This window comes from Bubalus kerabau, chromosome 1, assembly GCF_029407905.1.
Source record: "Bubalus kerabau isolate K-KA32 ecotype Philippines breed swamp buffalo chromosome 1, PCC_UOA_SB_1v2, whole genome shotgun sequence".
Lineage (NCBI taxonomy): Eukaryota > Metazoa > Chordata > Mammalia > Artiodactyla > Bovidae > Bubalus > Bubalus kerabau.
In genome coordinates, this window is record NC_073624.1 from 797,330 (window position 1) to 824,243 (window position 26,914).

Here is a 26,914-nt window from a genome sequence, read left to right on the forward strand (position 1 = left end):
GGGCTTCCTACTCCACCGTCTTCCCAGATCCTCTCTCATTTTGAGTCTTCCTAATGGAAGTACAGCTGACGTACAGTACAGGTAAACACCACAGTGACTTGCTCGTTTCACACCGACCGAGGGCTGGCCCGAGGCCCAGGCGCCCCGCCCACCGCACGCCGCCACGGTGCTGCTGCCGAGGCGCCCTCCACGTCACGGCCCAGACTCATGGCGTGGAGGCCTGTCGTCTGTACCTCTCGCGCCTCCTTCACTCGGCCCTCACCCTCTCCCTTCTGGAAACTACATTTATTCTCTGTATCTATGAGTGTGTTCCCGGTTCACTGTTTTTAGGTTCCACATAAACATGGAATTTCTTTGAAAAGAAGAGACATTACTTTGCCAACAAAGGTCCATCTAGTCAAGGCTGTGGTTTTTCCTGTGGTCATGTATGGATGTGAGAGTTGGACTGTGAAGAAAACTGAGCACCGAAGAATTGATGCTTTTGAACTGTGGTGTTGGAGAAGACTCTTGAGAGTCCCTTGGCCTGCAAGGAGATCCAACCAGTCCATTCTGAAGGAGATCAGCCCTGGGATTCCTTTGGAAGGAATGATGCTAAAGCTGAAACTCCAGTACTTTGGCCACCTCATGCGAAGAGTTGATTCATTGGAAAAGACTCTGATGCTGGGAGGGATTGGGGGCAGGAGGAGAAGGGGACGACAGAGGATGAGATGGCTGGATGGCATCACTGACTCGATGGACGTGAGTCTGAGTGAACTCCGGGAGCTGGTGATGGACAGGGAGGCCTGGCGTGCTGCGATTCATGGGGTCGCAAAGAGTCGGACACGACTGAGCAACTGAACTGAACTGAACTGAAACATGGAATGATGCAATATTTGTCTTTCTCTGACTTATTTCACTGAGCATAATACCCTCCAGATCCATCCATGTTGGTGCAATGACAAGACTTCTTTTTTCACGGCCAACCTTCCACTGTATGAACACACACGCGTCTTCTTCGCCCACTCCTCTGTGGGTGGGCACTCTGGTGGCCCTGCATCTATCTTTTCACATGAGTGTTTCTGCTTCAGAAAAACGCCCGGGAGTGGCCCGCTGGACCGCACGCAGCCCCAGCCAACTCGGAGCCCTCCACGGTCTCCACACTGGCTGCTCTTCCCGCCAGCAGCACAGCGGCTGCAGTGCCCGCTCGGAACACACGCCCTGGAAGGTTCTCGGATGTCACTGCTGCTATTAGAAATGCTGCTTAAGAATTACTCCTCCACTTCCCCCAGGTCCCGTCTGCGGCTAACATGAAGATTTAAAGGCTGTGTTGAGGGTAGTTTCTGTACATGCTGGCCCCTAAGAGTAGGATTGTTTTATTATCCTGAGAAAAAAAAGCCAGTGTCCTCCAGCAGTAGAAAATTGCAAATAAAAAGTTTAATTTCAGAAACTGAGTTCACCATTTATAAATACACTAAAAACATAGTCAATGCAAATTCAGATTAATAACAGGTACAGTATTTTAACAAAACAATAACTTTTCTAAAAGGTCATAGGCAAATCAGTGACTCGTTTCACCCAGAATATTTAACCGGTTTGAAGTAAGAAAATGAATTCTTTTCTAGACGCTGAGACAAAAACTTTGAAGACATATTATTGTTAAAAAAAAAAAACCTGATGACTGATAATCCATTCTGATGTCCTTGGGATCCTAAAATACCCCACTGATGGCTGAATCCTCCCTATTTTATAAAAGAAAATCTAAACGCCTAAGGCTATTCTTACAACCGTAACACAGCAATCTTCTTCCCTGTTAATAAGCCGCCTCTTCTAAAGAGAACTGTGTACATAATTGGATCAATTTGGGGGTCAGTGCACAAATTTCAAGACAGCTTCATGATGCAGAGCCACCGAGTCAGAGGCTCAGAGATTCATCAACAGGAGGCTGTAAACGCGGCACGCCGTGCACTGGCCACACGGCAGGCCACACCGTGCACACCACACACGTGGGGGTGTGTCCACACTAACCATGCACGCGGCACAGGGCAGATCCTGAAACGGGCGCGCGCGCTCTGCGGAAACCCCGCACGGCCGACCCTTCGTCACGCGTCAGCTCGGGCTTGTCGCCCATGCCACGCCTCTGTCGTGGTCGACAGCTGCCTCCCAGAACGCTCCGTCCCCCTCAACGCCCTGCAGAGCCGCAGTCAGGAACTGCTCGGCCAAGATGGCTTCAACTCCACCTCCTATTTACAGGTTTTATTTGGCAGCCACAAAGGCTGTTCTGTTGCAATTAAAGCAATTTTTAACTAAAATACAGTACCTGATCTGATTTTTACATAATCGAATAAAAAGCCTACGGACTAAAACTGCTCACCTCTCCTCTGCCATTCTACTGAGACAAACTACTGATCCCCAACTTGTAAAAGCCTTACAGTTACGAACGAAAACCCAATCGTTGCATTTCAGCATCGACGAGACAAGCTGCTTCTAGTGGACTTCTGAAAACACACACCGTGGTACCTGGCCTGAAGGACTGGTTAAGGCACGTGTGGCCGCAAGAGCGAGGGCCGGGCGGCCCCTCCCGCAGCCGTGGACCTGAGCGCCCGGCCTGCCGTCCTGCAGGGCCGGCTGCAGCGAGCGCCAGCCTGGGCAGACGCCAGTGCTCGCTGGGTGGCTCCAGCGGGCTCTTCAGTACTGGAAGCATATTAAGGGAAGATTCACTTTCAGAAAGATGAGTTTCTCAAAATGCTCCATCAGGAGCCTGGACTGGCCGAAGCTGCCGTTCTCGGGGGGCGTGCTGAACAGCCGCTCGGAGGGGACGATGCTCGGGGGGCAGCCCAGGAAGCGCACGGCCAAGGCAGAGAGGCCGGGCCAGGCGGCCCTCTTGAGGCTCCAGTAGGCGAGCGGGTCGCAGCTGTGCTCCAGCACCTCCTCCTCCAGGTAGGCGAGCACCATGTCCTCGGGGACCTTGGGCCGCCCTCCGCGCTCGCTCTTCTTCAGCTTGGCCATGAGTGCCCAGAGGCTCTCCTCGCCGGCGCAGTCCTGGGGCGGGGAGCCCGGCTCGCAGCCGCTGGGGACGGGTGTGGGCTCTGAGGTAGGATCCAGCGTCTCCAGCTCCCTGATCAAGTCCTGCTTGCACTGCTCCGCCTCCTCCTCGGAGAACAGGGAGGCCTTGTAGCGCGGGTCCAGCAGGGTGGCCAGCACGTACCTGGGGTCGTGGAGCGTGGCAGACAGGCGGCTCACCATGGCCTCCCTGAGGGCACGGAGCATGGTGTCGATGCCCATGGTCTCCTGGAACAGCATCTCCACCCTGCGGGTGAGGATGTGGATCATGGGGATGACCTGGCTCAGTGTGGACACGTGCGCGCTCATCTCCCGGCTGGCGGCGGCGAAGGGCTTCAGGGCGTGGCACACGGACTGCATCACCTCCCACTGGTCGCAGCTCAGCAGCTCCCGGAAGTCACACTCGGCGGACAGCGCGTTCACCGCCCGCTTCTGCTCGAGCAGCCGCTCCAGCATGTGGAAGGACGTGCTCCACTTGGACGGCACGTCCTGCAGCAGGTGGTGGGGCGGCAGCCCGTACTCCCGCTGCAGCTCCGCCAGCTTGGCCTTGGCGCGGGGCGAGCGCTGCACCCGCTCGCAGATCTTCCGGGCGGTGCTCAGCAGGTTCTGGACCATCCTCTGGCTCTTGATGGCCTCGCTGACGATGAGGTTGACCGTGTGGCTGAAGCAGGGCACGCTGGAGCGCGCCCCCTCGTTCAGCGTCTTCCCGATGCTGGGGTTGTCGGTGACGGTGATGCCCACCTGCAGGCCGCTGGACGTCACCCAGGCCTCCCACCAACACTCCAGCTGCTGCTGGATGCTGCTGCCGCCGTCGGCACAGTCCACCTGCGACACGTCCAGCAGCGCTGACCAGCGGTGGTCCTCGCAGCGCGGCCGGGCCGAGGGCTCGAAGGTGACCCAGTGGGCCGTGAGGGTCAGGTACTCCCGCGTCTGGCTGCTCATCCAGATGCCCGACGTGAAGTGCACCACGCCGCTCTCGGCTTCCTGCAGGTGTGCCATGATGACGTGCTTCACGTCCTCGTACATGCCCGGGATGGCCATCCGGGAGAAGTAGGCCGGCGGGGGCAGGGAGTACTGAGGTTTCAAGTATGCCAGCAGCCTATTGAAGCCAACGTTGTCCACCAGCGAGTACGGCTGGAGGTCAAGGGCGATCATCTCAGCAATGAGACTTGTGATTTTCTTGGCGACGGGGTGAGAATCATAAAACTTCTCGCTGCCATCGTCAGAGGCGGCGGCACCTGCCAATGGCGGGCCCAGCGGCGCCTGGGCGCCAGGGGGGGAGGGGGGGGCAGCCCGGGCGCCCTCGGGCTTCAGCGCGCCAGCGTGGAAGCGCTGCAGGTGCCGCAGCAGGCAGCTGGTGCCCAGGTTTGTGGGCTTCTTGCCCCGGCTGATGGTCCGGCCACAGTGCAGGCACGCGACCTTCGTGGGGTCTGCGGAGCAGATAGAAAAATGGTTCCACAGCTTGGAGGTCTTCTTGCTGTTGACGGGAAACACAGCTTGATGGTTTTTGGTGACCATGGTCGGCAGGTTTGTCAACCCGGAGGAGGATGTTTCTGCGGAAGCCAGGGTGGCATAGGGCGAGCTGGCCAGGCCGGCCCCCAGGAAGCCCCGCTGGCCCCCGGCCACCTCGGGGTGGCGCCTGCAGAGGTGCCGCATGAGGCAGCTGGTGCCCACGTCGCCCCGCTTGCCCCGGCTGATGGCGCAGCCGCAGTGCCTGCACAGGGCCTTGAGGCTGTCCGTGGGCGCCAGCGAGAAGTGATGCCACACCTCCGACTTCAGCCTCTTCATCACCTTCTTGTTCTGCTGGAACACAGCGCCCGGCTCCCGCGGCCGAGGGCACGGCGCGCCACCCGGCTGCGTCTCGGGAGACGACCCCCACGAGGCCTCGCCCGCGTCGGAGGAGGGGGACGCCGTGGCCCCGTGGCCCCAGAGCGCCGGCGGCTCCTCCGCCGGCCGGTCAGGGGAGGAGGCTGCGGAGGCGGGGTCCTGGAGCGCCCTCCCTGGAGACGCCGGCAGGGGGCCGGGCTCCGCGTCCAGCGGCGGCGGGGCGGGCCCCAGGGGCGGCACGGGGCCGGGTGCGGGCGCCCCGGAGCCGCCGCCACTCTCCCGCAGCACGATGGCACGGTGCGCCCGCCACATGTGCCTGATGAGGCAGCTGGTGCCCAGGTCCTTCCCATTCTTGCCGCGGCTGAACTCGTTCATGCAGTGGACACACACGGCCTTGGAGCTGTCCAGGGGCGACAGGTAGAAGTGCTTCCAGACAGCCGACCTCCGGCGGGACCCGCACCCGCTCCGCGGCAGGGGCAGGTTCTTCTCCGCCCCGTTCTCGGCAGGCTCGCTGCAGTGCAGGGGGGGCGCGTGCGCGGGCGGCCCCGCCGGGCCCTCGTCCCGGCAGTACCTCTCCGAGGCCAGTGCGTCCGAGGCGGCCTCTTCGGAAGACACTGCGGAGCTGGCCTCCTCCGTTGCCTGGAGGGGAGACGGGCCCTTGGAGGTCGCCCGGGGGAGCAGCGGGCCCCCGGGGTCGGTGGGCGGGGGGCCGGGGCGCGGCGCCGGGGCGGGGTCCCCCGCCAGCGCGGTGGGGTGCGCCCTGCGCACGTGCCGCATCAGGCAGCTGGTGCTCAGGTCCTTCTCGTTCTTGCCGCGGCTGAACTCCTTCATGCAGTAGGTGCACACGGCCTTGGTGCTGTCCCGCGGCGAGATGAAAAAGTGCTTCCAGGCCGGGGACTTCTTCCTGGAGCCCAGGCCGCGGCCGGAGAGCAGGCTCTGCGTCACGGCCTCCATGGCCACGCTGTACAGGGTGCTGCTGTACTGCGCCAGAAGCGCCCCGTAGTCGTCCTCGGGCTCGGGGGACGCGCGCCGCCCGGGGGGCCGGCCCGCGCAGCCCACCTCGCCGCCCTCTGCCTGCTCCCGGCCGCGGCCCACCTGCCTCCCGGCCTCCGGCTCACTTCCCAAGTCCATTCTCTCCACACTGTGATTAGGGGTTTGAGAGTCATCTTCCTCTTCTATTTTCAAGTTTGTATTCTCCGAATCACCTGCTCCCTGGGGACGAGGCTCCCACTGGTTCTCCATGACTGACCATAACTATTCAGTTCTGGCCGAAGAACTCTCTCTCAGGATGTTTATGAACACGGCTAAGCGTGAATCTCACTGAGCAGTGGACAGGCGAACTTGTGAGCGTGTCACCTCATGCTGCTCCCGGAGTTCTCCCAGTAAATGCATCGCGGGGCAGACATGTGCGCACACAGGGCGGACCTGCTGGTCTAGAGCACGGGAACGCTGGTGACTTGATGGCATGGTGCTCCTCCTGCGTCATCTACAACAGATGGAACCAAGTAAGACAAGGACTCGTTCACATTTCAAATCCAGTCATGGATACGTCAGCCTCAGTATGTGTGAGAGAAATCCCACAATGGTCAGGTGAGACTCTGCTTGCTCCTGACTTCAGAGCCCAGTCACAGGACCAAACACCCTCTCCGTCGGCCTCTCCTGCCCCGAGCACCCTGCTTACCTTCTCGGAGTCTCTGCCTCCCTGGGCCATCCCACTGCTCCCACGGACAAGGGGCCTGCGGTCTGCCTTCTTCTGCTGTCTGCCTAACCAGGCCTGAGGCTGAGCATTTATTTAAGAATAAAATCCTGGTGGTGGTAAAAAAAAAAAAAAGAAAATATCCTCTAAATAGACATTTCCCCAAAGAAGACATACAGACGGCCAAAAGGCACATGGAGCGATGCTCAACAACACCAATAATCAGAGAAGCAGGAAATGATAGTGAGGTGCGACCTCACACTGGTCACAGGGCTGCCATCCAGAGTCTACAAATGATCCACGGTGGGGGTGTGGGGAGAGGGAGCCCGGCTCCACTGCTGGCGGGGTGCAAACCGGTGCAGCCACTACGGAGAACAACGTGGAGGCTCCTTAAAAACCACCAGCAGAGCGGCCACGCGACCCTGCAGTCCCGCCCCGGGCACACGTCTGTGCCCCACGCACCGCAGTGCTCACAGCGGCACTGTTCACAACGGCCAACACGTGGAAGAAACCTGAATCTCCGTCAACAGGTGAACGGGTGGAGCAGGCGCGCTACGACTTAATGCAGGACTACTTGGCCATTGAAGAGAATGAAATAGCATCTGCAGGCACACAGAGGGACCTAGACATCACCATACTGAATGAAGTAAGTCAGACAGAGAAACATGTGACATCAATTACGTGTAGAATGTGAAAAAAATAAGGTAATAAACTTATTTACAAAACAGAAATAGACTCACAGACACAGGAAACAAACCTATGGTCACCAAAGGGGAACGACAGGGGAGAGGGGTAAACTAGGGATTTGGGAGTAACATATCCATACTATTATATACCCCAAAACGTCAGAAAAGATCATAGAGAGAAAACACCAAGGGATGTCCATGGTGGCTCAGTGGTAAAGAATCTGCCTGCCAATGCAGGGGGTGGCTTCGATCCCTGGTCCAGGAAGACCCCACATGGCTCTGAGCAACTGAGTCCTCGCGCCACCACTGAGCCTGCACACGGCAAGCACTGAGGCCCACGGTCTCGAGCCTGTGGTCTGCAGCGAGAAGCCCACTCACTGCAACAAGGAGCCCTGCTCGCCAAGACTAGAGCGCCCACATGCTGCCATAAGGCCCAGCACAGCCAAAACTAAATTTTTTTTTTTTAAAATGAGAAAATACCAAGACTTGGTAAGGTCCATCATTGCAATTTTAGCCCTTCTAATTAATAGGTGGGCTTCCCTGCTGGCTCAGTGGTAAAGAATCTACTTGAAAATGCATGAGTCCCTGGTTCAATCCCTGGGTCGGGAAGACCCCCTGGAGGAGGGCATGGCAACCCTCTCCAGTATTCTTGTCTGGAGAATCCCATGGACAGAGGAGCCTGGTGGGTTACAGTCCATAGGGTTGCAAAGAGTCAGACACGACTCAGCTAAATGACTCAATGACAACACTGGACATTTCATGCTTTTTTCGCCCTTTGCTTCTCTCCACTGGGAGCATCTGTTCACGTATCTTGCCTCTGTCTTATGGATTGTGTATTTCCTCATTACTGAGTCCTCAGAGTCCTTCCTGTCTGGATAAGCCCTTTATCAGGTGTGTGATTCCAGTCTGTGGCTTGTCTTTTCACTCTTTTCAGTGTTCTCTGAAAGGAAAGGCTCTTAACTTTAATGAAGTCCAGTTTACCAGTTTGCTTTTTTTTTTTTTAAACCACATGTTCTTTAAAAAGAAAAAGAACTCCTTACTTGGCCTGTGGGGTCTCAGCTGCAGCACGCGCGCCCCTGCACCGCGGGCACACTCGGCTGTGGTATGCGGGCCTGGAGCTGCGGCTCCAGCCTCAGGTGCTTCTCGTCATGCGGGACCTTACGGCCCAGACCAGGGGCCACAGCTGAGTTCCCTGCACTGCAAGGCCGGTTCTTAACTCCCGGACCATCAGGGAGGTCCCCAGCAATTAATTTTTTTATGGATTATGCTTTGGGAGCTGTATCTAAGAAAGATTTTCTCCTGTGTTTGTTTTATATTTCGATCTTTGAAAGACTCAAATTCATTGTTTTGTATACGAATTGTTCAAATATCGTTTGTTGAAAAGATCATCCTTTTCAACAAAAGAACACCTTTGCAACTGCTGGAGACTCACTGTGTGTGAAGGCGCCTCTGCGCAGCAGCTGCCCACGTGTATGAACACGAGGGGAGTGTGTGTGTGCTCAGCACGTCCACCCTTTGAGTGCAGCTCACCGTATGCCAGTTACCCCAAGGTGGGGGAGTGTGACGCACGTGTGTGCGGGTCTGTGCCCCAGCTCCTGGCACAGGGCTCCTAAGCCTCTCGGGAGCTCCTGAGTGACAGGAACACCTTGTGTCCTGGTGAGGCGACGATGGAGGCTCATCAGCAGAAAGACCACACCACGGTCAGAAACCAGCTCTCAGCCCCCAACCCCCAGCACGGCCTGGAGACCAAGCGGACACTCCTCAGGCCCACAGCATGAAACCCCAGCAGAATCCCAGCTCGGGGTTTGGGGAACTGCTAGGCCAGCGAACACACCCACGGGTCTGGAGGGTTACGCACGCCAACTCCACGAGGACAGATGCCCCAGCACTCAGGAGCCTGTGCGTCCTCATCTGGCCGGCCATCTGTGTCCCTTTTCACACAGTGAAAGTCGCTCAGTCATGAATGACTCTTTGTGACCCCATGGACTGTAGCCCACCAGACTCCTCTGTCCATGGGATTCTCCAGGCAAGAACACTCGAGTGGGTGGCCATTTCCTTTTCCAGGGGATCTTCCCAACCCAGGGATCGAACCCTTGTCTCCTGCACTGCAGGGAGACGCTTTACCGTCTGAGCTACGAGGGAACCCCTTTCCATATGCTATGCTAAGTCACTTCAGTCGTGTCCGACTGTGCGACCCCATAGACGGCAGCCCACCAGGTTCCCTGTCCCTGGGATTCTCCAGGCAAGGACGCTGGAGTGGGGTGCCATTGCCTTCTCCGCCTTTCTATATAATAAACCTGTAAATGTGACTAACTGCGCCCTTGCTGTGGGAGCTGCCCCGGCACTTTATTGCGGGAACCTTGGCCTTGAAGCCTCTCAGTCAGACACACGGGTGACAGCTGGGCTGCTGTGAGTGGGAGCCGTCTTCTGGGCCGCCCGGACCCCATGGCTCTGAACACGACTCCAGGCGGCAATGTCAGGAGCGGATGGAAGGACAGCCAGCTGGTGCCGGACAACAGCCAACATGGGGCGCCAGGGCACTCGCGGGCGGCCAGATGCGAAGCACTCTGTGCACAGAGCCAGGGAGGGGGGACATGGAGAGCGCCTCTGCTCACAGCCATACGGCTGCAGCTCAGGAAGCACAGGGACTGGCAGACTAGGGCAAAAGGAAGGCTAACTCCACGCTGCCTACAAAAACACGTTACATGTGAAGAGAAAGAGAGGCTCAAAGCAAAAAGACAGGAAGGTGCAGCGTGCTAACCCCAACCCGGGCACGCCCGCGGGGCCACGGCACTATGTGGCGTGGGCGCATGAACACAGCGGACCACAGGGGACCTTCCACATCCAGGGAGCAGACCCCGTGGGCCCGGAGGGAGGTGGGCTCTCACATCCCTACTCACAGTTAACTGAACCAGCGGACAGAAGATCAGTAAAGATAATAGAAGAGTTGAAAACGTTACCATCAAACCTGGCCTCAATGACATTTATGGAACAGTGCAAACAAGTGGAATGCGTGTACTTCAAGGTGGGTACAGACTGTTCATCAAGACAGACTCTTCTCTGGACAATAAAGCAAATTGCAATACATTCACAAGAACGGAAATCAAAGAATGGCCTCGGAAAAGGGAACTGAACGAGAAATCAACATCAGAACGATATCTGGAAAAATCCAAAGTATCTTTAAGTAAGTAACACTTAGATATGTATGAAGCCAAGGGTTTAAAGAAAAAAGTCCCAAGGAAAAGTACAGCCAATTTAATCCTGAAGCAAACAAAGTGAAGAAAACAAGAAAAGATCTGAAATCAATTAAATTGAGGGGGAGCGGGGAAGAGGCGGGGGGTGGGGTGGTGGTGGAAATCAATGAAACCGAACTCTGGTTTTTTGGACAGATCAAAAAAATTGGCAAACTTCTACACTGATTAGTAAGAGAAAAAAACGGAAAAGACAGATACTACCAACAGCAAGGATGAAAGTGGCACCAAAGACCCCACACACAAAACGGCGGCACACAGCCGAGCGGCTTCGTGGTGATGAATTCAGCAGCTCAGGTGAAACGCGTAAACCCCGAAAAGACGCGCACAACAGGGACTCACTGGAGAGACGCGCCTCTGCCGTGCAGCGGCCATGACGCCCGCCTCACGCCGAAGCCTGAGCAGCCCTCTGCCTAGTCCCTTCTCTTAAAATTCCAGGTCCAGATGGTTCCATGCGTGAATTTCACCAAACTTTAGAGAAAAAAACAAATTACTGGTGAAACACACTCTTCCAGAAAATAAAAGACGAAACATTCCCCAAGTCTTTTAACAAGGTAGGGCCACCGTGACACCAAGACCCGCAAAGACATAACAGGAAAAGAATCAGAGTCACATCCCTACAATCACAGAACAACCTTAAGAAAATGCAGCAAGTTCTTAAAAATGTAACAAGTCAAATTCAGCACTAGGTTGGAGATAATATTCCACGAGTAAGTAGGCTGTGTCAGAAGGTTTGGTTTAACATTAAAACATCAACCAACAGAACGCACAGGTCAACAGAAAGCAAGGAGGAAAACCATACGGCCACTGGGTGAAGAAACGCATTTAGTATCATCTCTGCTCCTACTCCTGACGAGGACCCTCGCAAGGCAGAAGGGCAAGCCACGGGCGTCTGTGCGAGAGGTCTTCAGGCCTCCATGGAAAGGTGCTGTCCTAGGAAGGCCGCAGAGCAAGCTCGGCTGCCTCCAGCTCCCTCCCACCCGGCCGGCCCGGACAGCGCCTCCATCCTGGATGAACTCGCCCGCTCCTCTCCGGTCTGTGAGGAACCAGCTCGTCTCCCCTCGAGGCAAATGTCCCATTCTCGGTTGACCCTGAGGCTCTCCCAAGACTCCTGGGGCCAAAGCCTGGGGTGATGGGGTGGACTGCTTCCTGCGGGCCCTCTTTTACCTGCTCAGCCTGTGCGGGCTCACTTAAGCCATGTGACAATCTTTCAAGGAAGGTTCAGTGTGACGTGTCTCCTTCTACACCAAAGGGCAGGGGCACAGAGAGGCTGAGAAACGTGTCGGGGCACACGGGGCAAACAGGCCGCTGCTCCTGGAGCGCTGGAGGTCGAGGGGGCTGGGGGCGGTGCACAGAAGACACACGTGCAGGAAGGGATGCGGCTACAAACACGCTGACACACGTGGACCTGGAGAGGAGCACACTAAGTGACGTCAGAGAGAGACAGCTACCAGGACACTCACTCACACGTGGAACCTGAAGTACGACACAAGTGAACTCACCTGTGAGACAGAAACAGTGTCACCAAGAGGTCAGACTCGAGGCTGCGGGGAGGGGGGAGGAGCGGAGTCTGGGGTGAGCAGGCGCAAGCCAGGATACGCAGGACGCAGGAACCAGGGCCTCCTGTCGAATATGCTCTGATGTGCCGTAACGGAAAAGAATAAGAAAAGAAAGTGTAATAAGAAAAGCATAGTTTTGATCAGACTTCAGACCACAGATTCAAGAATCCCTACAAACCCCAAGCAAGATTTAAAGAGGAAAAAAAAAGTGCTAAAAATAAGAAAAAGCACAGAGATAACAGTGAGGAGGGCTGGAGGAACCTAGCTCAGTACCGCCAGCAGGAGGAGATCAGCAGAATCCAGACCACGGGGCTTCTGCAGCAGGACAGACCACCCAGCTTCTCTAACGAACCGCTTGAGTCCCGTGTGAGTGAGCAGACGACCAAGCGCATTCCTCAGGCAAGGCGGGAGGCCTGGGCGCTGAGTGAACATTTGAAGTAATTCTTAGTTTATTAAGGTATAAAGATACTGTGGATAAGACTTTTTAAAGAATCCCGTCTTTCCAAGACACTAACTGGAGAACGTCCAGATGAAACACAACTTCTGGTATCTGCTTTGAAATAACTGAGGTGGGACACAGAGCTGGAATGGCCATGCGTGCGTCTGTCTGTCTGTCTGTCAAAGCTGGGTGATGAGCGCACAGGCTCATTATACTCATCTTCCTAATATACACTGCAACACAGCCCGAGGAACTGTTTCAAGAAAAAATAACTAGACTACTGACTTTTCAAGAGAAGCAATGTAAACCAGGAGATACAAGAAGTACGTCTTCAGAGTTGTGGTGGAAAAAAAAAAGCCAAACCAGAATTCAACACTCAGCAAAAATATTCCTACAAGAACTAATATGAGCTAACACCGTTGGCAAAACCACACAGAGTGCGTCACCAGGCGACTTTAGCGAAGGGCAAAACGACGTCCTGCTGGCAGAGAAACTCCGCGGGATTCAGCGGCGCGCAGGAACAGGAGCAACACGGACAGGGCGCGGCAGAGCGCGAGGGACCCGCCGGGCTCCGCGTCCGGGCCCGGTCAGCAGAATTAACGGAAAACGACTCACTGAGCTACACGAGGCTGTGGTCCATGTGATCACAAGGACAGAATGATCTCTGCTCGTTTCCAAGGCAACCATTCAATATCACAGTAATCCAAGTCTATGACCAGTAACGCTGAAGAAGCTGAAGTTGAACAGTTCTATGAAGACCTACAAGACCTTTTAGAACAAACACCCAAAAAAGATGTCCTTTTCATTATAGGGGACTAGAATGCCAAAGTAGGAAGTCAAGACACACCTGGAGTAACAGGCAAATTTGGCCTTGGAGTACAGAATGAGGCAGGGCAAAGGCTAACAGTTTTGCCAGGAGAACACACTGGTCATAGCAAACACCCTCTTCCAACAACACAAGAGAAGACTCTACACATGGATATCACCAGATGGTCAACACCGAAATCGGACTGATTATATCCTTTGCAGCCAAAGATGAAGAAGCTCTACACAATCAACAAAAACAAGACTGGGAGCTGACTGTGGCTCAGAAACTCCTTATTGCCAAATTCAGACTTGAAGTGAAGAAAGTAGGGAAAACCACTAGACCATTCAGGTATGACCTAAATCAAATCCCTTATGATTATACAGTGGAAGTGAGAAATAGATTTAAGGGACTAGATCTGATAGACAGAGTGCCTGATGAACTATGGACGGAGGTTCGTGACATTGTACAGAAGACAGGGATCAAGACCATCCCCATGGAAAAGAAATGCAAAAAAGCAAAATGGCTGTCTGGGGAGGCCTTACAAATAGCTGTGAAAAGAAGGGAAGCTAAAGACAAAGGAGAAAAGGAAAGATACACCCATTTGAATGCAGAGTTCCAAAGAATAGCAAGAAGAGATAAGAAAGCCTTCCTAAATGATCAATGCACAGAAATAGAGGAAAACAACAGAATGGGAAAGACTAGAGATCTCTTCAAGAAAATGAGAGATACCAAGGGAACATTTCATGCAAAGATGGGCTCGATAAAGGACAGAAAGGGTATGGACCTAACAGAAGCAGAAGATATTAAAAAGAGGTGGCAAGAATACACAGAAAAACTGTACAAAAAAGAGCTTCACGACCAAGATAATCACGATGGTGTGATCACTCACCTAGAGCCAGACATCCTGGAATGTGATGTCAATGGGACTTAGGAAGCATCACTATGAACAAAGCTAGTGGAGGTGATGGAATTCCAGTTGAGCTATTTCAAATCCTAAAAGATGATGCTGTCAAAGTGCTGCGCTCAATATGCCAGCAAATTTGGAAAACTCAGCAGTGGCCACAGAACTGGAAAAGGTCAGTTTTCATTCCAATCCCAAAGAAAGGGAATGCCAAAGAATGCTCAAATTACCGCACAATTGCACTCATCTCACATGCTAGCAAAGTAATGCTCAAAATTCTCCAAGCCAGGCTTCAGCAATATGTGAACCGTGAACTTCCAGATGTTCAAGCTGGTTTTAGAAAAGGCAGAGGAACCAGAGATCAAATTTCCAACATCCGCTGGGTCATCAAAAAAGCAAGAGAGTTCCAGAAAAACATCTACTTCTGCTTTATTGACTATGCCAAAGCCTTTGACTGTGTGGATCACAACAAACTGGAAAATTCTGAAAGAGACGGGACTACCAGACCACCTGACCTGCCTCTTGAGAAATCTGTATGCAGGTCAAGAAGCAACAGTTAGAACTGGACATGGAACAACAGACTGGTTCCAAATCGGGAAAGGAGTACGTCAAGGCTGTATATTGTCACCCTGCTTATTTAACTTATATGCAGAGTACATCATGAGAAATGCTAGGCTTGATGAAGCATAAGCTGGAATCAAGATTGCTGGGAGAAATATGAATCACCTCAGATATGCAGATGACACCACTCTTATGGTAGAAAGCAAACAACTAAAGAGCCTCTTGAGGAAAGTGAAAGAGGAGAGCGAAAAAGTTGGCTTCAAACTCAATATTCAGAAAACTAAGATCATGGCATCCGGTCCCATCAATTCATGACAAATAGACGGGGAAACAATGGAAACAGTCACTGCAGGTGGTGACTGCAGCCACGAAACTGAAAGACACTTGCTCCTTGGAAGAAAAGTTATGAGCAACCTAGACAGCATATTAAAAAGCAGAGACATTATTTTGCCAACAAAAGTCCATCTAGTCAAGGCTATGGTTTTTCATAGCCAGTAGTCATGTATGGATGTGAGAGTTGGACCATAAAGAAAGCTGAGCGCCTAAGAATTGATGCTTTTGAAGTGTGGTGTCGGAGGAGACTCTTGGGAGTCCCTTGGACTGCAAGGAGATCCAACCAGTCCATCCTAAAGGAAATCAGTCCTGAATATTCATTGGAAGGACTGATGCTGAAGCTGAAGCTCCAATACTTTGGGAACCTGATGTGAAGAGCTGACTCATTTGAAAAGACCCTGATGCTGGGAAAGATTGGAGGCCGGGGGAGAAGGGAACAACAGAGGATGAGATGGTTGGATGGCATCACTGACTCAACGGACATGAGTTTGAGTAAACTCCGGGAGTTGGTGATGGACAGGGAGGCCTGGCGTGCTGCGGTTCATGGGGTCGCAAAGAGTCGGACACAACTGAGCGACTGAACTGAACTGAACCCTGGACCATCTGGGTAGATCCAATGCTGTCATGAGGGTCTTCAAAAGTGAAAGAAAGAGGCAGAGGAGAGACATGAAAATATGCCTGTGGAAGGTAAGAGACGCAGCGTCGCTGGCTTTGAAGATGGAGGGTGGGCCCACACGCAGGGACGCAGGGGCGTCTCGAAGTGAAGGGCGAGGAGCCACCCTCTGCCAGGCCGCCAGGAGGGAAGCCTGGCAGGACCATGACTGAGGCCCAGGGCTCAGAGCTCAGACTGCTGGCCTCCAAATGTGTGCTGTTTTCAACCCCCAAGCCTGTGATAATTTGTTAAAGCACCACTAGAAAACCAATACAATAAACAACAGAAAAGGGTTAAGATTAAATCCTACAGAAGGATAAGAGAAAAAGTAATGAAGGCGGAAAAACATCTCTATAGGTAATGAAATCACACTAGAAAAACATAAACACAGATTAAGTGAAATTGAGTAACTTATTTCAAAAGAAGCTAACAAAATTAAGAAAATAATACAAAAGAACGAAATAAATCAAGAAAGAAAAACACTGAGATGAGCTTACAGATCCTAAGAAACTATTACAAATAAAAGTAAAATGTCATTTTAGAATAAAGACTAAGTTACAAGCAACAAAAGAACAAATAAACTCCACAGAGGATTGTGTAAGATCAACAGAAGAGTTTAGAAAGAAAAAGTTTTAATGAAAAAGAAATAAACGGATAAAAAAAAGACGCAGAAGAAGCTGACTAATTTAAAACTTAGGTAAAGAAAATCCAACATGTGTATAATCAAGGTGTTTCCCCACAAAAAAGGGGGACAGGGCAAGAGAACAGATTACTGACAACTATGGAACAAACAGGTGTACTGAAAGGCATCCTGGGCTTCCCTGGTGGCTCCGTGGTGAAGAATCCTCCTGCCAACGCAGGGACACCAGTCTGATCCCCGATCCAGAAAGATTCCACATGCCACCGGCAGCTAAGCCCATGCACCGGAGCCTGAGTCTAGAGCCCGGGAACTCCAACTCCCGAGTCCACGAACTCCACAGCACGTGCTCTGCGACGAGAGAAGCCACGGCAGTGAGAAGCCTGCACGTCGCAACTAGAGCGGCGCCTGCTCACAGCAACCAGAGAAAGGCCTGTGCAGCAACAGAGAGCCGGCACAGCCAGGGATGCTATTCAGCACACAAATAAAGTTACTGAAGAAACAGGAGAGCAAGCCATAGGGCGGAGACCATGCGCCTGTAACCGTGAGCACACAGGCATATCCCAGGAAAACCACTGGACTGAAAACAAAGGCCATTCGGGCAAAAACCAGGGCCACCCGTAAGGGAAAGCAACTCACGAGCCTGACAGCCACGTTGTACGCTGAGACAACAGAGTAACATGTGTAACATATTCAAGGAAAACCACGCGAGCCAAGCGTTTTGCCTCCAGTCAACCTGCCATCCAAGTACAAGGACACAGAGACACTGTTACCCAGGCAGGAATTCGGGAGACAGCTCTCCTTGAGTCCTTCCTGAGAAGTCGACTGGAGAGCGGGGTGCTCAGGGCGTCTCCCTGCAGGACGCACCGCTGAGCGTCCCGGGAGAGCCGGCGGGCACTGTGCAGCTACGTCGCTGGCCCTGAGCCGGGGGGGGCTGGACGACACGCGGGTCCCTGGGCTAGAGGCACCGAGGTGCCTTCAGCAAGGACTGGGCCGCGCGCAGAGATGGGGAGGCGGGCTCCGGTCCCCCTCGTCCTCGCAGAGACGGGCCGGGAAGGCCAGACGCGCATCCCGCGGCCCCGGGAGTGGGACCCACCCCGCTCTGCTCGGTACAAAGTCCTGAGAGCAGTGACCCCCGCGACCTCCAGACTACAGCTCTCAAACACATCTCCCACTAAAGGAGCCAAGGTTCCCAAGGACCACGAGGTCCAGGGGCGGGAAGACCACGAAATGAGCCGAGGATGCTCTGGGGACCCAGGGAGCCAGGACCTCTGCGAGTGGACGAGGGCAGCGCGGGAAGGGTCCAAGGTGTCAACCTGAAGGGCTCCCCCTGTCCAAAAATGAGATAATCTGAACGTAAATAAGGGTCAGCATTATACATCAAAACTCATCAAATGTTTAAGTCTATTAATGCATAATCCCAAATAAAATCCTCAATTGGTCACCTCTGGAGGATGATAGGAAGGCAAATGATTCACTACTTTTGAGAAGTGACAGAGAAATTCACCCTCAGCTCCTTACATCAGCTACAGCACCAGAGAGCCAGGGCAGGGCTCCCACTCCATGTCCAGCTCGTGAACAGAGATGCAGGAACTCAGCCAAATGGCTCCATCTCGTACGGGGTGCTGATTAACGCCCGCACTGGGTACACCCCTGGGGGAAGCGCCGGGGGGGCCACACACGAGGCGCCGTCTGAGGGGGCAACAAAACCGCTGGAAGCAGTCTCCCCAGAGAGCAACCTGATCCCACCGCCCACCCCGAGCAGACCAGGAGCAGGGAAGACTCATGGGACCGCGGTGCCACTGGCGGGGACCGCCCGGGTGATGGAAGCTGCCACCACCGGCCCGGCCAGCCCCGAGGGCCTGCGCCAGGGCTGACGCCAGCACCTTCCTGGCACAGATGGGAGACTCTGGCGCCGGGGTAACGCCAGCGCACGCCCGGGACGGGGCTGTCAGGGGAGCCCGCTGCCTTCCTGTTTGTCTTCCTCTACGGCTGCACCAGCTCTCTACACACTAGCTCAACATCGTAAGTGGGATGTTTCTATTTTTTTCCTTTTGGCCGCACGGGGATCTCGGTTTCCTGACCAGGGACTGAACTCACGCCCCCTGCAGTGGAAGCAGAGCCCGACCACTGGACGGCCAGGGAAGCCCCGACGTTTCTGTTTTAGGGAAAATGCTGCCATTGGCTCTAGCAGCTTCCTACTACTTTTTCTACCATTTTCGCACCAAATATTTAGAAAGACAAAAAAGGATGTTGGCTTTAGTTCTCACACCGCAGAAGAATTATGTACCTGAGGCACTGGGGATAATTCTACATGGGTGTGAGGAACAACTTGGGTTTGGTCACCCGTCCCAGAGCTCTGGAGCATCTCTGGCTTGAAAGGTGAGGGCCCCCTGGTCACGGCACCTGGGTGGCATCCAGAACCAGCTGTCCTGCGGTCCAGCTTCCATGTCCAGCAAGTAGGAACTAGCCCACGGGAAAATCATCAACATGGAGGTCAAACAGGGTGATCAGGGGCAGCAGGTGAAACAGCCTCCTCCTCCGGCAGGCGCGGCAGGCCTCCCTGCGTGGGGCTGTGCAGCCGCCACCGCCCGCCAGCCAGAGGGCCACTCTGAAGCTGGTGGTGAGTGGTGTGGGGCTCTGCTCAGCAGGGAGCACAGCCCCCCCTGAACTGAGCAGAGACGGGGGAGGAGAGGAGTGCAGAGGATGGACCCAGAGCCCAGGCCTGCTGAGACCACTGCACGCATTTCAGCTCCAAGGGCGAAGCGCCTAAAGGCAGAGGCAGCCGACCAGAGGATCTTTCCATGGGCTAGAACAAATACCGTGTGTGGAAGAGTCTCAATTCCAGGCGTGTGTTCTGACTTGGGGATCATAGTTATTTTTCATTTTTAGAATTAAAGAAAGCGCCTTCCAGGCTGCCGTAACGCAGGAGTGCCTGTCAGAGCAGGATCCCCTGTGCGCATGTCCCGCCGCGGACTCAACAGCTTCCTAACACAGAGACCAGCTTTTGTGCAGGCCCTCACCTGCCACAACACCAAAAAAACACAACCAAGTATCTCCATTCCTCATGCTGCAGATGCAGCAGATTAAAGGAAAACACTTCAAGTCATCTCACCCAACCAGGCAGGAAGGGCCCAAAGCTTGGCACCACCCCAGTGAGGACTCTGGAGCCCCCTACCAAGCCACATTCACCCAAGGACCCAGTAACCCCACGTCCAGGGACAGACTCTGAAGACCACCTCATGAGACACATAGCAACATTTGTCCCAGGCGCTGCGGTTCCACAGCCAGGCTGCAAAACCACTCACACACCGCCAGTAAGGCCTGGTACATACGCGCATCCCAGTCGCTTCAGTCTCGTCCAACTCTTGCGACCCTATGGACTGTAGCCAGCCGGGCTCCTCTGTCCATGGGATTCTCTAGCCAAGGATACTGGAGTGGGTTGCCATGCCCTTCTCCAGGGGATCTTCCCAACCCAGGGATCAAACCCAGGTCTCCTGCACTGCAGGCGGATTCTTTACCAGCGGAGCCACCAGGGAAGCGCAGTACATACACAGACCACAGGAAACAAGCAAGACACACAGTCAACAGTGCTCGTGAGGTTTTATGATGTGAAAGACAGGAGAGAAAACAAGGGGAGTTACAAACATTAATGTCTGTCTGAAGAGCTTATTTTGGCACTTCTCAGGTGGCGCTGGTTAAAGAACCTGCCAACCAACACAGGAGACATAACAGACATGGGAGACGTAAGAAACGCAGGTTTGACCCCTGGATTGGGAAAATCCCCTGGAGGACAGCATGGCTACCCACTCCACTATTCTTGACTGGGAAATCCCATGGACAGAGGAGCCTGGTGGGCTACAGTCCATGGGGTCACAAAGAATTGGACATGACTGAAGCAACTTACACGCTTATTTTGCACGATAAAGCAGAAATAAAGATGGTTGCCTATAAACAGTGGAGGAGACAGGAATGCAAGTGAGCTTGCTGATTGTATCTTTTATATAATGTTGATTTTTGAGCGGTGTGATTATCTCTACATTAAAACACAGAAAATTTCAAGTGTGAAATCTAAAGTGAAAGTGAAGTTGCTCAGTCATGTCTGACTCTTTGCGACCCCATGGACTGTAGCCTACCAGGCTCCTCCCTCCATGGGATTCTCCAGGCAAGAGTACTGGAGTGGGGTGCCATTTCTTTCTCCAGAAAACATAGAAAATTGACTTTTGAGAGGTGTGATTACCTCTACATTAAAACATAGAAAATTTCAAGTGTGAAATCTAAAGGCGTATCAAATAAGCAACCATACTGCAAACAAAGAATGTTCACCAAGGGACTTTAACACACAGGATTTTATTCACCTGAAGCAGAATACGTACTAAAAACAAAAAAACACCTTAAATTTTGCTATGTGATTTCATTAGCAGTAGCAACATATTTTCATTTTACCTGTGTTATATGTACTTTAGCAAAAAACAAAATGTAACTATGCCAATGCCATTAAGAATCAAAATTTTCAGGATACAAAAAAGATATAATTAAAAAAAAACAAAGAAATTAAGTAAAACTATATAATTTTAAATTTGTCTTGAAAACATCAGTATGGACTCTGGATGTTTTAGACACTGATCCCCTAGCCCCGTGCACTAGGCCAGCGCTTAGGGCTGCAGTACCACACGAGCACACTGAGCACAGCCGGCCCTGGATTCTGGTTTCTAAACACCCTCCTGCAGTGACGGAGGCCACAGCGCTCTGCAGAAAGAGCCGACTGCAGCTCTGGAAACAGGAAAGGCTGCAGAAAGAATGTGCCACCAGGAGCCGGCTCCACGGGGATCCACAGGTCGGTCACAACTGTCTGAACGTACAACAAAGAGACGGAAGACTTCAGCAGGCTATAATGTAACGGCTGAATCTGCCTGTCTGCACTGATGCTCAAGAATCAAGAGGAGAAATAAAAACACCTGCCACGGGGTGGGGCGGGGGAGGGGGACGACGCTGCACCCACTGCTCCCTGCAAAGGGGTGACGATCACGAGTGAGGAAAAGCACGTGAAAGGCAGGGGAAGGAACCACAGCCCAGGCGGGGTCTGTCCCGACAGGACAGTCTGAGGGCGGTGCACAGGAGGCCCAGCACCGCCGCCTGAAGAGGCAGGGTCCCCGGCGGGTGGCACCCACGGGTGGAGCAGCCGGGCCGCAGGGTCCAGCTGCAACTTATCCTCAGACTGCCGACCACACGGAGGGCGGCCCCCAACTGCCCGCTGTGTTGTTCAAGGGTCAACTGTCAACGGCAAAGGAGCAAATGGCAAACAGACCCAGACACAGGGACATTTCTGCAAGACAACTGGCCTCGTCTCTTTAAAAAGTCAACGTCCCGAGTGGGGAGACCAGACTGCGGGTTGGCCGCTGAACGCAGTGAGGACTACCGTTCACTCCCTCCACGGCCGCGCTGCTGGGGCGAGCACGGCCCTCTGCCTCTTTCTCCCTCTGGGGGAGGGGGGCGGCATGGAGCTCGCAGGACCTTGGGTCCCTGACCAGGGACTGAACCTGGGCCCTCGCAGGCAGCGTGCTGACGCGCCGAGTGCAAACCGCTGGACTGCCTTTCCTGAGAAGAGAAGGATGCTCAGCGGTAACGTGCTGCGGCCCCTGCTGCCTCCTCAGAGCCCGAAGGCACGGGCAGGGGACGCACGCCAGCGCTGCAGCTCAGGGCCGGAGCAGCGGCACCTGGACCTGCTCCCAACCCACCGCCCAGCCTCCAGGACACGCACACCGGCCTGCAGCCCGAGCTCCAGGCTCCCGGGAGCTGCCGGGCACAGCTGGGGCACCAGCGCCGCCCTGCGCCCGGGCGGCCTCGCCCTCAGATATGGCAGTCTTCCCACCAAGGCTACCGGTGCAGATCTGGTCCTCACTGAGAGTGAGCCACACCTGCTGAGGGTGCAGGGCCACGGCTAGCATCTTCCCGGGGAGGAGCCGCCTCAAGTGCAGACAAGCCACCACCCAGGACTGGCCGCACGGAGGCCAGAGCGCACGGCGGGGGCCGAACCGAGAGACCTGGAGCCAGTTCCTCGAGACGCGGCGGGCAGCCCGATGCAGCCGCGCTGGAAGCACAGCGCGGCCCGAACAGCACACGGGCTCCGTGAGGGGCCGTGGCCCGTCCACCCCGAGACGTTGAGGGTCACACACCAGGGCCGCCGGGCTGGCTCTGCTCTGGCTTCGAGGGCCCTCCACTCAGTACCAGCGGCTTCTCTGGGGCAGCGGGCAGTCCCACCAGCCGCAGGTCTGATAGGTCGCCGCGGCGGGCTGCCGCTGGACATGGTACTAGTGTCCGCGTGCGACTGCGCGACACCCAAGCTCCTGCTCCAAACAGCACGCGCCCTGGGCTGCTCCCTCTGAGCAGGCCAACTGCGGGCAGGCTCAGTCACCGGGCCCTGAGTGAGGACGGGCCCTCCATTTAGACCTGCGGGCTTGGGGCGGGCCGGGCAGGGTTGCTGGACTGAGGAGCCCCTGCGGGCAGCACCGGGTCAGCAGGGGAACGCCCCGCCCCAGGCCCGGCCTCTCCGGTTCCTGGGGTGCACAGACTTAGCTGGGGAGGGGGGCAGGCAGCTGCCACAAGGGCTTCATCCAAAGGAGAGTGGAACCCAAGCAGGGTGAGCACCTGAGCAAGGTGGGGGTCGGGCCTCACGACAGGAGACGGTCCGAACGCAGGGGCCAGGCTCCGCAGCTCACGGCCGCTCGTCACGCAGGGCCTCCGCTCCGCCACCCCTGGCCCCTCGGCGCGGGACGCAAACGTCCTTTCCTCTCCAAGCGGTCTTCCGAGAGCACACTTGTCGCGCTGCCCATCACCCTCACCCACGCCTGCCTGTGCTCTTGCTTGGAGAGCTCGCTCCGCCTTCTCTGCCCGTCCGCACTGCGAGCATGCACCACTGCCCCAGCAGGTAGAACAGCGCCAGGCGAGAGGAGAGAGGCGAGAAACCTCGCGTGGAGGCAGGCACCTCCAGCCCTCCCGGGCCCTCCACCTCGGAAACAGGAGGAAGGAGAAAAGGTCTGCTTTCATTCCTAACCATGCCTTCCAGGATACCAGCTGCCAAAAGCACACATCAGATAGTTAGCTAAAAGTGATCTAAATGCTTCAGAGTGATGAAAATCAGGCAGTGACGGAGCCTAAGGGAGGAGGGAGGGAAAGACAGGGAAGTGGAAGGGGCCGAGGCTCTGGAAGCTGCCTGACAGGAAGTCTGCCGCCACCCGGACACTGACGGGAGGCCAGACGGGAGGCTGCGGGGTGGTCGGGGCGGGACTCCGTGCGGCTGAATTCAGTAAGACACCAACCGTAAACAGAGATGATGCCTCCTACAGCTTACGTTAGACATCAGGCGGTAACCAGGAGAATGACGGTCACCCCTCAGTCGCCTGCTTTGTGCAGAGAAGCTTAGGAGGAACCGGCGCTGCTGAGGGACAGTCGGAGGGGCCCCAGCCAACCCTGGCAGGCGCCCCCAGTAAGCCTGCGAGCACTGCCCCCTGCCCTCGCCGGCAGTCCTCACACTGAAGGATAGAATCAGAGCAGAGCTGGGAGGAAGGAGCTGAGGCCGGGCAGAGAGACATGGGGAGGACAGACTGACCACGGCCACAGTGCCTCGTGCTCCCGCAGCACCGCTGCCCAGGTCTGCTCTCTCTCCAGCTTCCACGCCGGGCAGGGATCTGAAAGACAACACACACGCTCTTCACCATGTCTTGAGCACAGCTGCCTCGGCTCCTCTGCACAGACACAGGGTTCAATCCACGGCCCTAACGGTTCCCCTCAAACCCTTCCCAGCGCTTCAGGAGCACTCCTGGCACAGCGTGAGCCACTCACGAACCTCCTTCTGTGTGTGGTGACATGAAAAAGCAGGGCAGACTTTTCATGCCCAAAAACATCAGGAATTAACAGTACATGTACGGCGATGTGGACTCAAAGTCTGTGCTTTCTTCCAATACAGGAGATTAACTTCCTGAAAATTCATAGAATCTCTTAACTTGTGCTACATCTTTTCCTGAAAAAATGTAAACCACCACAAGCCGATACCATCTGTTTAAGGATTACAGGAAGCGTGCACCCCTGCACAGACAGCTCGTGGCAGGCCCTGGGAATGAACTGGTGAGAGTAGTCTCCTCTCACAAGATAACTCTGCGTGGAAATTAAGTCATAACTGCAATTTGGCTTGTTCAGAGCGCTTTTTAAAAACTCCAACTAAATCCTTCCTCCTCTCCTAATTTTAACAACATGATGTAGAGAAGACATCAAAAGTTGATATACAAAGTCACAAGAATGCCTTAGCAAACTGGTCTCATGCCAAGTCTGAGATGCGTTTTTCAATACTATGGACTTGATCTGATCAGAGTTCACTTCAAAACAAATAACTTCCCTTTTTAACAAACTTGAGAATGCCCACGGAAGCTTCTCCTGATGACCTAGCTGGGCAGGGGTTTGCTTGCAGAGAGGTGCATATTATGTGTATCTACGGACTGTAACTCAAAATGCAACGAGAGTCTAGGGGGCTGGCAATTCTCTTAAGCAAGCAGAATGGTGTGGGTCACAGAAAAAAAGATAAATGACTCCGTCGTTAACTTGGGTCAAAAAACAAAACAAAACAACACTACCGCAACTGGAAAAACGACCGAAATTCTGCTCTGCAGCTTGATTCGGGTTTTGACTACTTACACTTGAATGTCATACCCAGAAACACGCTCAGCAACCAAGAAGCATCAGAAGCGTGCAGACATGAGGAGCGTCTCGTGTGCTGAGACGTGTGAACGAGGCCCCGGTTGCCCCTTCCTGGAAGCGCACAGAAAATGAAATACTGTACCGGGGTTGGGGGACACCCGAAAGGCACAGCGTGTAAGGCGATCCGTGGCGGTGGCGGAGGGCAGAGGCCCTCAGGACGGACACTCACCGGGCACCTGTCTGCTGGCCGGTGACCCCCGCCCCAGGGCGACTGCGGCCGGGGGCTCGCCGCGTGGTCAGCCGGAGAGCCCACGCCGGCCGGCACGCCTGTCCCCGTGCTCGCCCGCGGCCGGCCCGGCGTCCGCGCCCGCTCCCACCGCCTCGCGCTCGCTCCGCCGGCCGCGCGGCCGGAAGAGGCGCCCCGGGTGCCCCGCTGTCAGCCGGGCCGGCGGCCGCGGGGCGCGCAGCTGGAGCGGCGTCCGGGCACCGAGGCCGAGTCCGCCGCCCGGGCGGGGTCCGCACCACGGCAGGCCGCCCCCGCCCCGCCCTGCGCATGCGACCCCGCGCCCGCCCGGCCCGACCCCGGCCTCGCCCTCCAGCCCCCGGCCCCCGGGTCCGGTCCCGGCCCCGGCCCCGACGGCGCGCCTGGCCGGCCGGCCCTGGACGCGAGCCGCGCACTCACCGCGGGGACCCCACGGCCGCGCAGGCGGACGCGCCCCATTCATCGGCCTCGGCTTTGTCCGCCCCCGGCCCCTCCCGCGCCGCCGCCGCAGCCGCCGGACGCTGCACCCCTCCCAGGGCCCCGCGCGGCCGGGGCGGGGCCGGGGGCGGGGCCGGCGCGCGCAGGCGCAATGCCCGCACGCCCGCCTCTCCCCGGGGCCCGGCCGGACGGGCGGCTCTAGGTGCCGAGGCGCCGCTGATGGGGCGACTCCACAGGCGTCGCCCCACCCCCAGGGCCGGCTTGGGCCGACTGCGCAGGTGCAGTCCCGCCCCCGGGCCGGAGTGGGCCGACTGCGCAGGCACAACCTTCCCCGGGCGCCGTGAGGGCCGGCCGCGCAGGCGCAGTCCCCGCGCGTCGGCCCCGCCCCCGGGCGGCCAGCGGGGCGGCCGCGAGGTACGCGGCGCTGGCGGGGCGAGGGTCGCTGGCCCCGCGTGGGGCGCTGGTGGGGTGGGCCGCCGGAGCCTTCCTGGTGACTCGGTGGCGGAGCGGGCGCACGCGGGCCGTGGCATCGGGGGCTGCGGCGCGACGGGCGCCCGGTTCCGCCTGCAGGTGCACGCAGGTGCGCGGCGTCCCCCGGCCGCGGAGACTGGAGAGGCGCACTGGCCTTACCCGGACGGCGTCCGTCCCGCCGAGGAGCTCCAGGGGGCTCTGCGTGGGCGCCGGGCCCGTTTAGGGCCCTGGAGTCTCGGACGATAAGGTGCAGCCGTGCGCGGGTGCGCCGGGTGCAGGGCTCGAAGCTTAACGTGTGGGGGCCGGGGGGGCCCTTCCTCTCGGGAAGGCCGCGGGGCCGGGCTCGCTCTCCGTGTCTGTCCCGGACACTCAGTTTCCTAACTCACAGTAATTCACCGACCAAATAAATTCTCCAACTTTGTCATCTTGTTCTAGACTACAACTCACTTTGTATGAGAACGAGACGACATGGGTTCATTCCCTAAGTCTCCCTGTAACGGTTAGGACGTCTTTCGTTCACCAATGACTGGTCCGCTTCAGTGGGGTCAGTCGGCCGTGTCTCCCCCTTCAACGGCCTCCACGACCCCCGCCCCCAGCTCTGCCTGCCTGTCCGTGACCCCCGCCCCCAGCTCTGCCTGCCTGTCTGGCCTCGGATCTCACTCC

General features: G+C 55.9%; 1 protein-coding gene across 5 annotated transcripts; it reads right to left on the reverse strand.

Moving 5' to 3' along the window:
• Positions 1-1,391: 1,391 nt before the first annotated feature.
• Positions 1,392-25,902, reverse strand: ZBED4 (zinc finger BED-type containing 4). 5 transcript variants are annotated; one of them, XM_055560253.1, is made up of 6 exons: positions 25,763-25,902; positions 12,002-12,136; positions 11,667-11,907; positions 10,842-10,970; positions 6,548-6,672; positions 1,392-6,352 (listed from the first exon to the last, which is right to left on the reverse strand). In XM_055560253.1, the coding sequence occupies exon 6, from the start codon at positions 6,106-6,108 to the stop codon at positions 2,665-2,667; it is 3,444 nt and encodes a 1,147-aa protein (XP_055416228.1). In that variant the 5' UTR covers positions 6,109-6,352; positions 6,548-6,672; positions 10,842-10,970; positions 11,667-11,907; positions 12,002-12,136; positions 25,763-25,902; the 3' UTR covers positions 1,392-2,664. The 5 variants fall into 5 exon arrangements, with proteins under 5 accessions (XP_055416228.1, XP_055416437.1, XP_055416298.1 ...); XM_055560462.1 differs by lacking the exon at positions 11,667-11,907; XM_055560323.1 differs by lacking the exon at positions 10,842-10,970.
• Positions 25,903-26,914: the final 1,012 nt, after the last annotated feature.

Excerpts from the sequence above, each read along its gene's own strand:
- ZBED4 (XM_055560373.1), bottom strand. The coding sequence starts at position 6,108 with ATGGAGAACCAGTGGGAGCCTCGTCCCCAGGGAGCAGGTGATTCGGAG.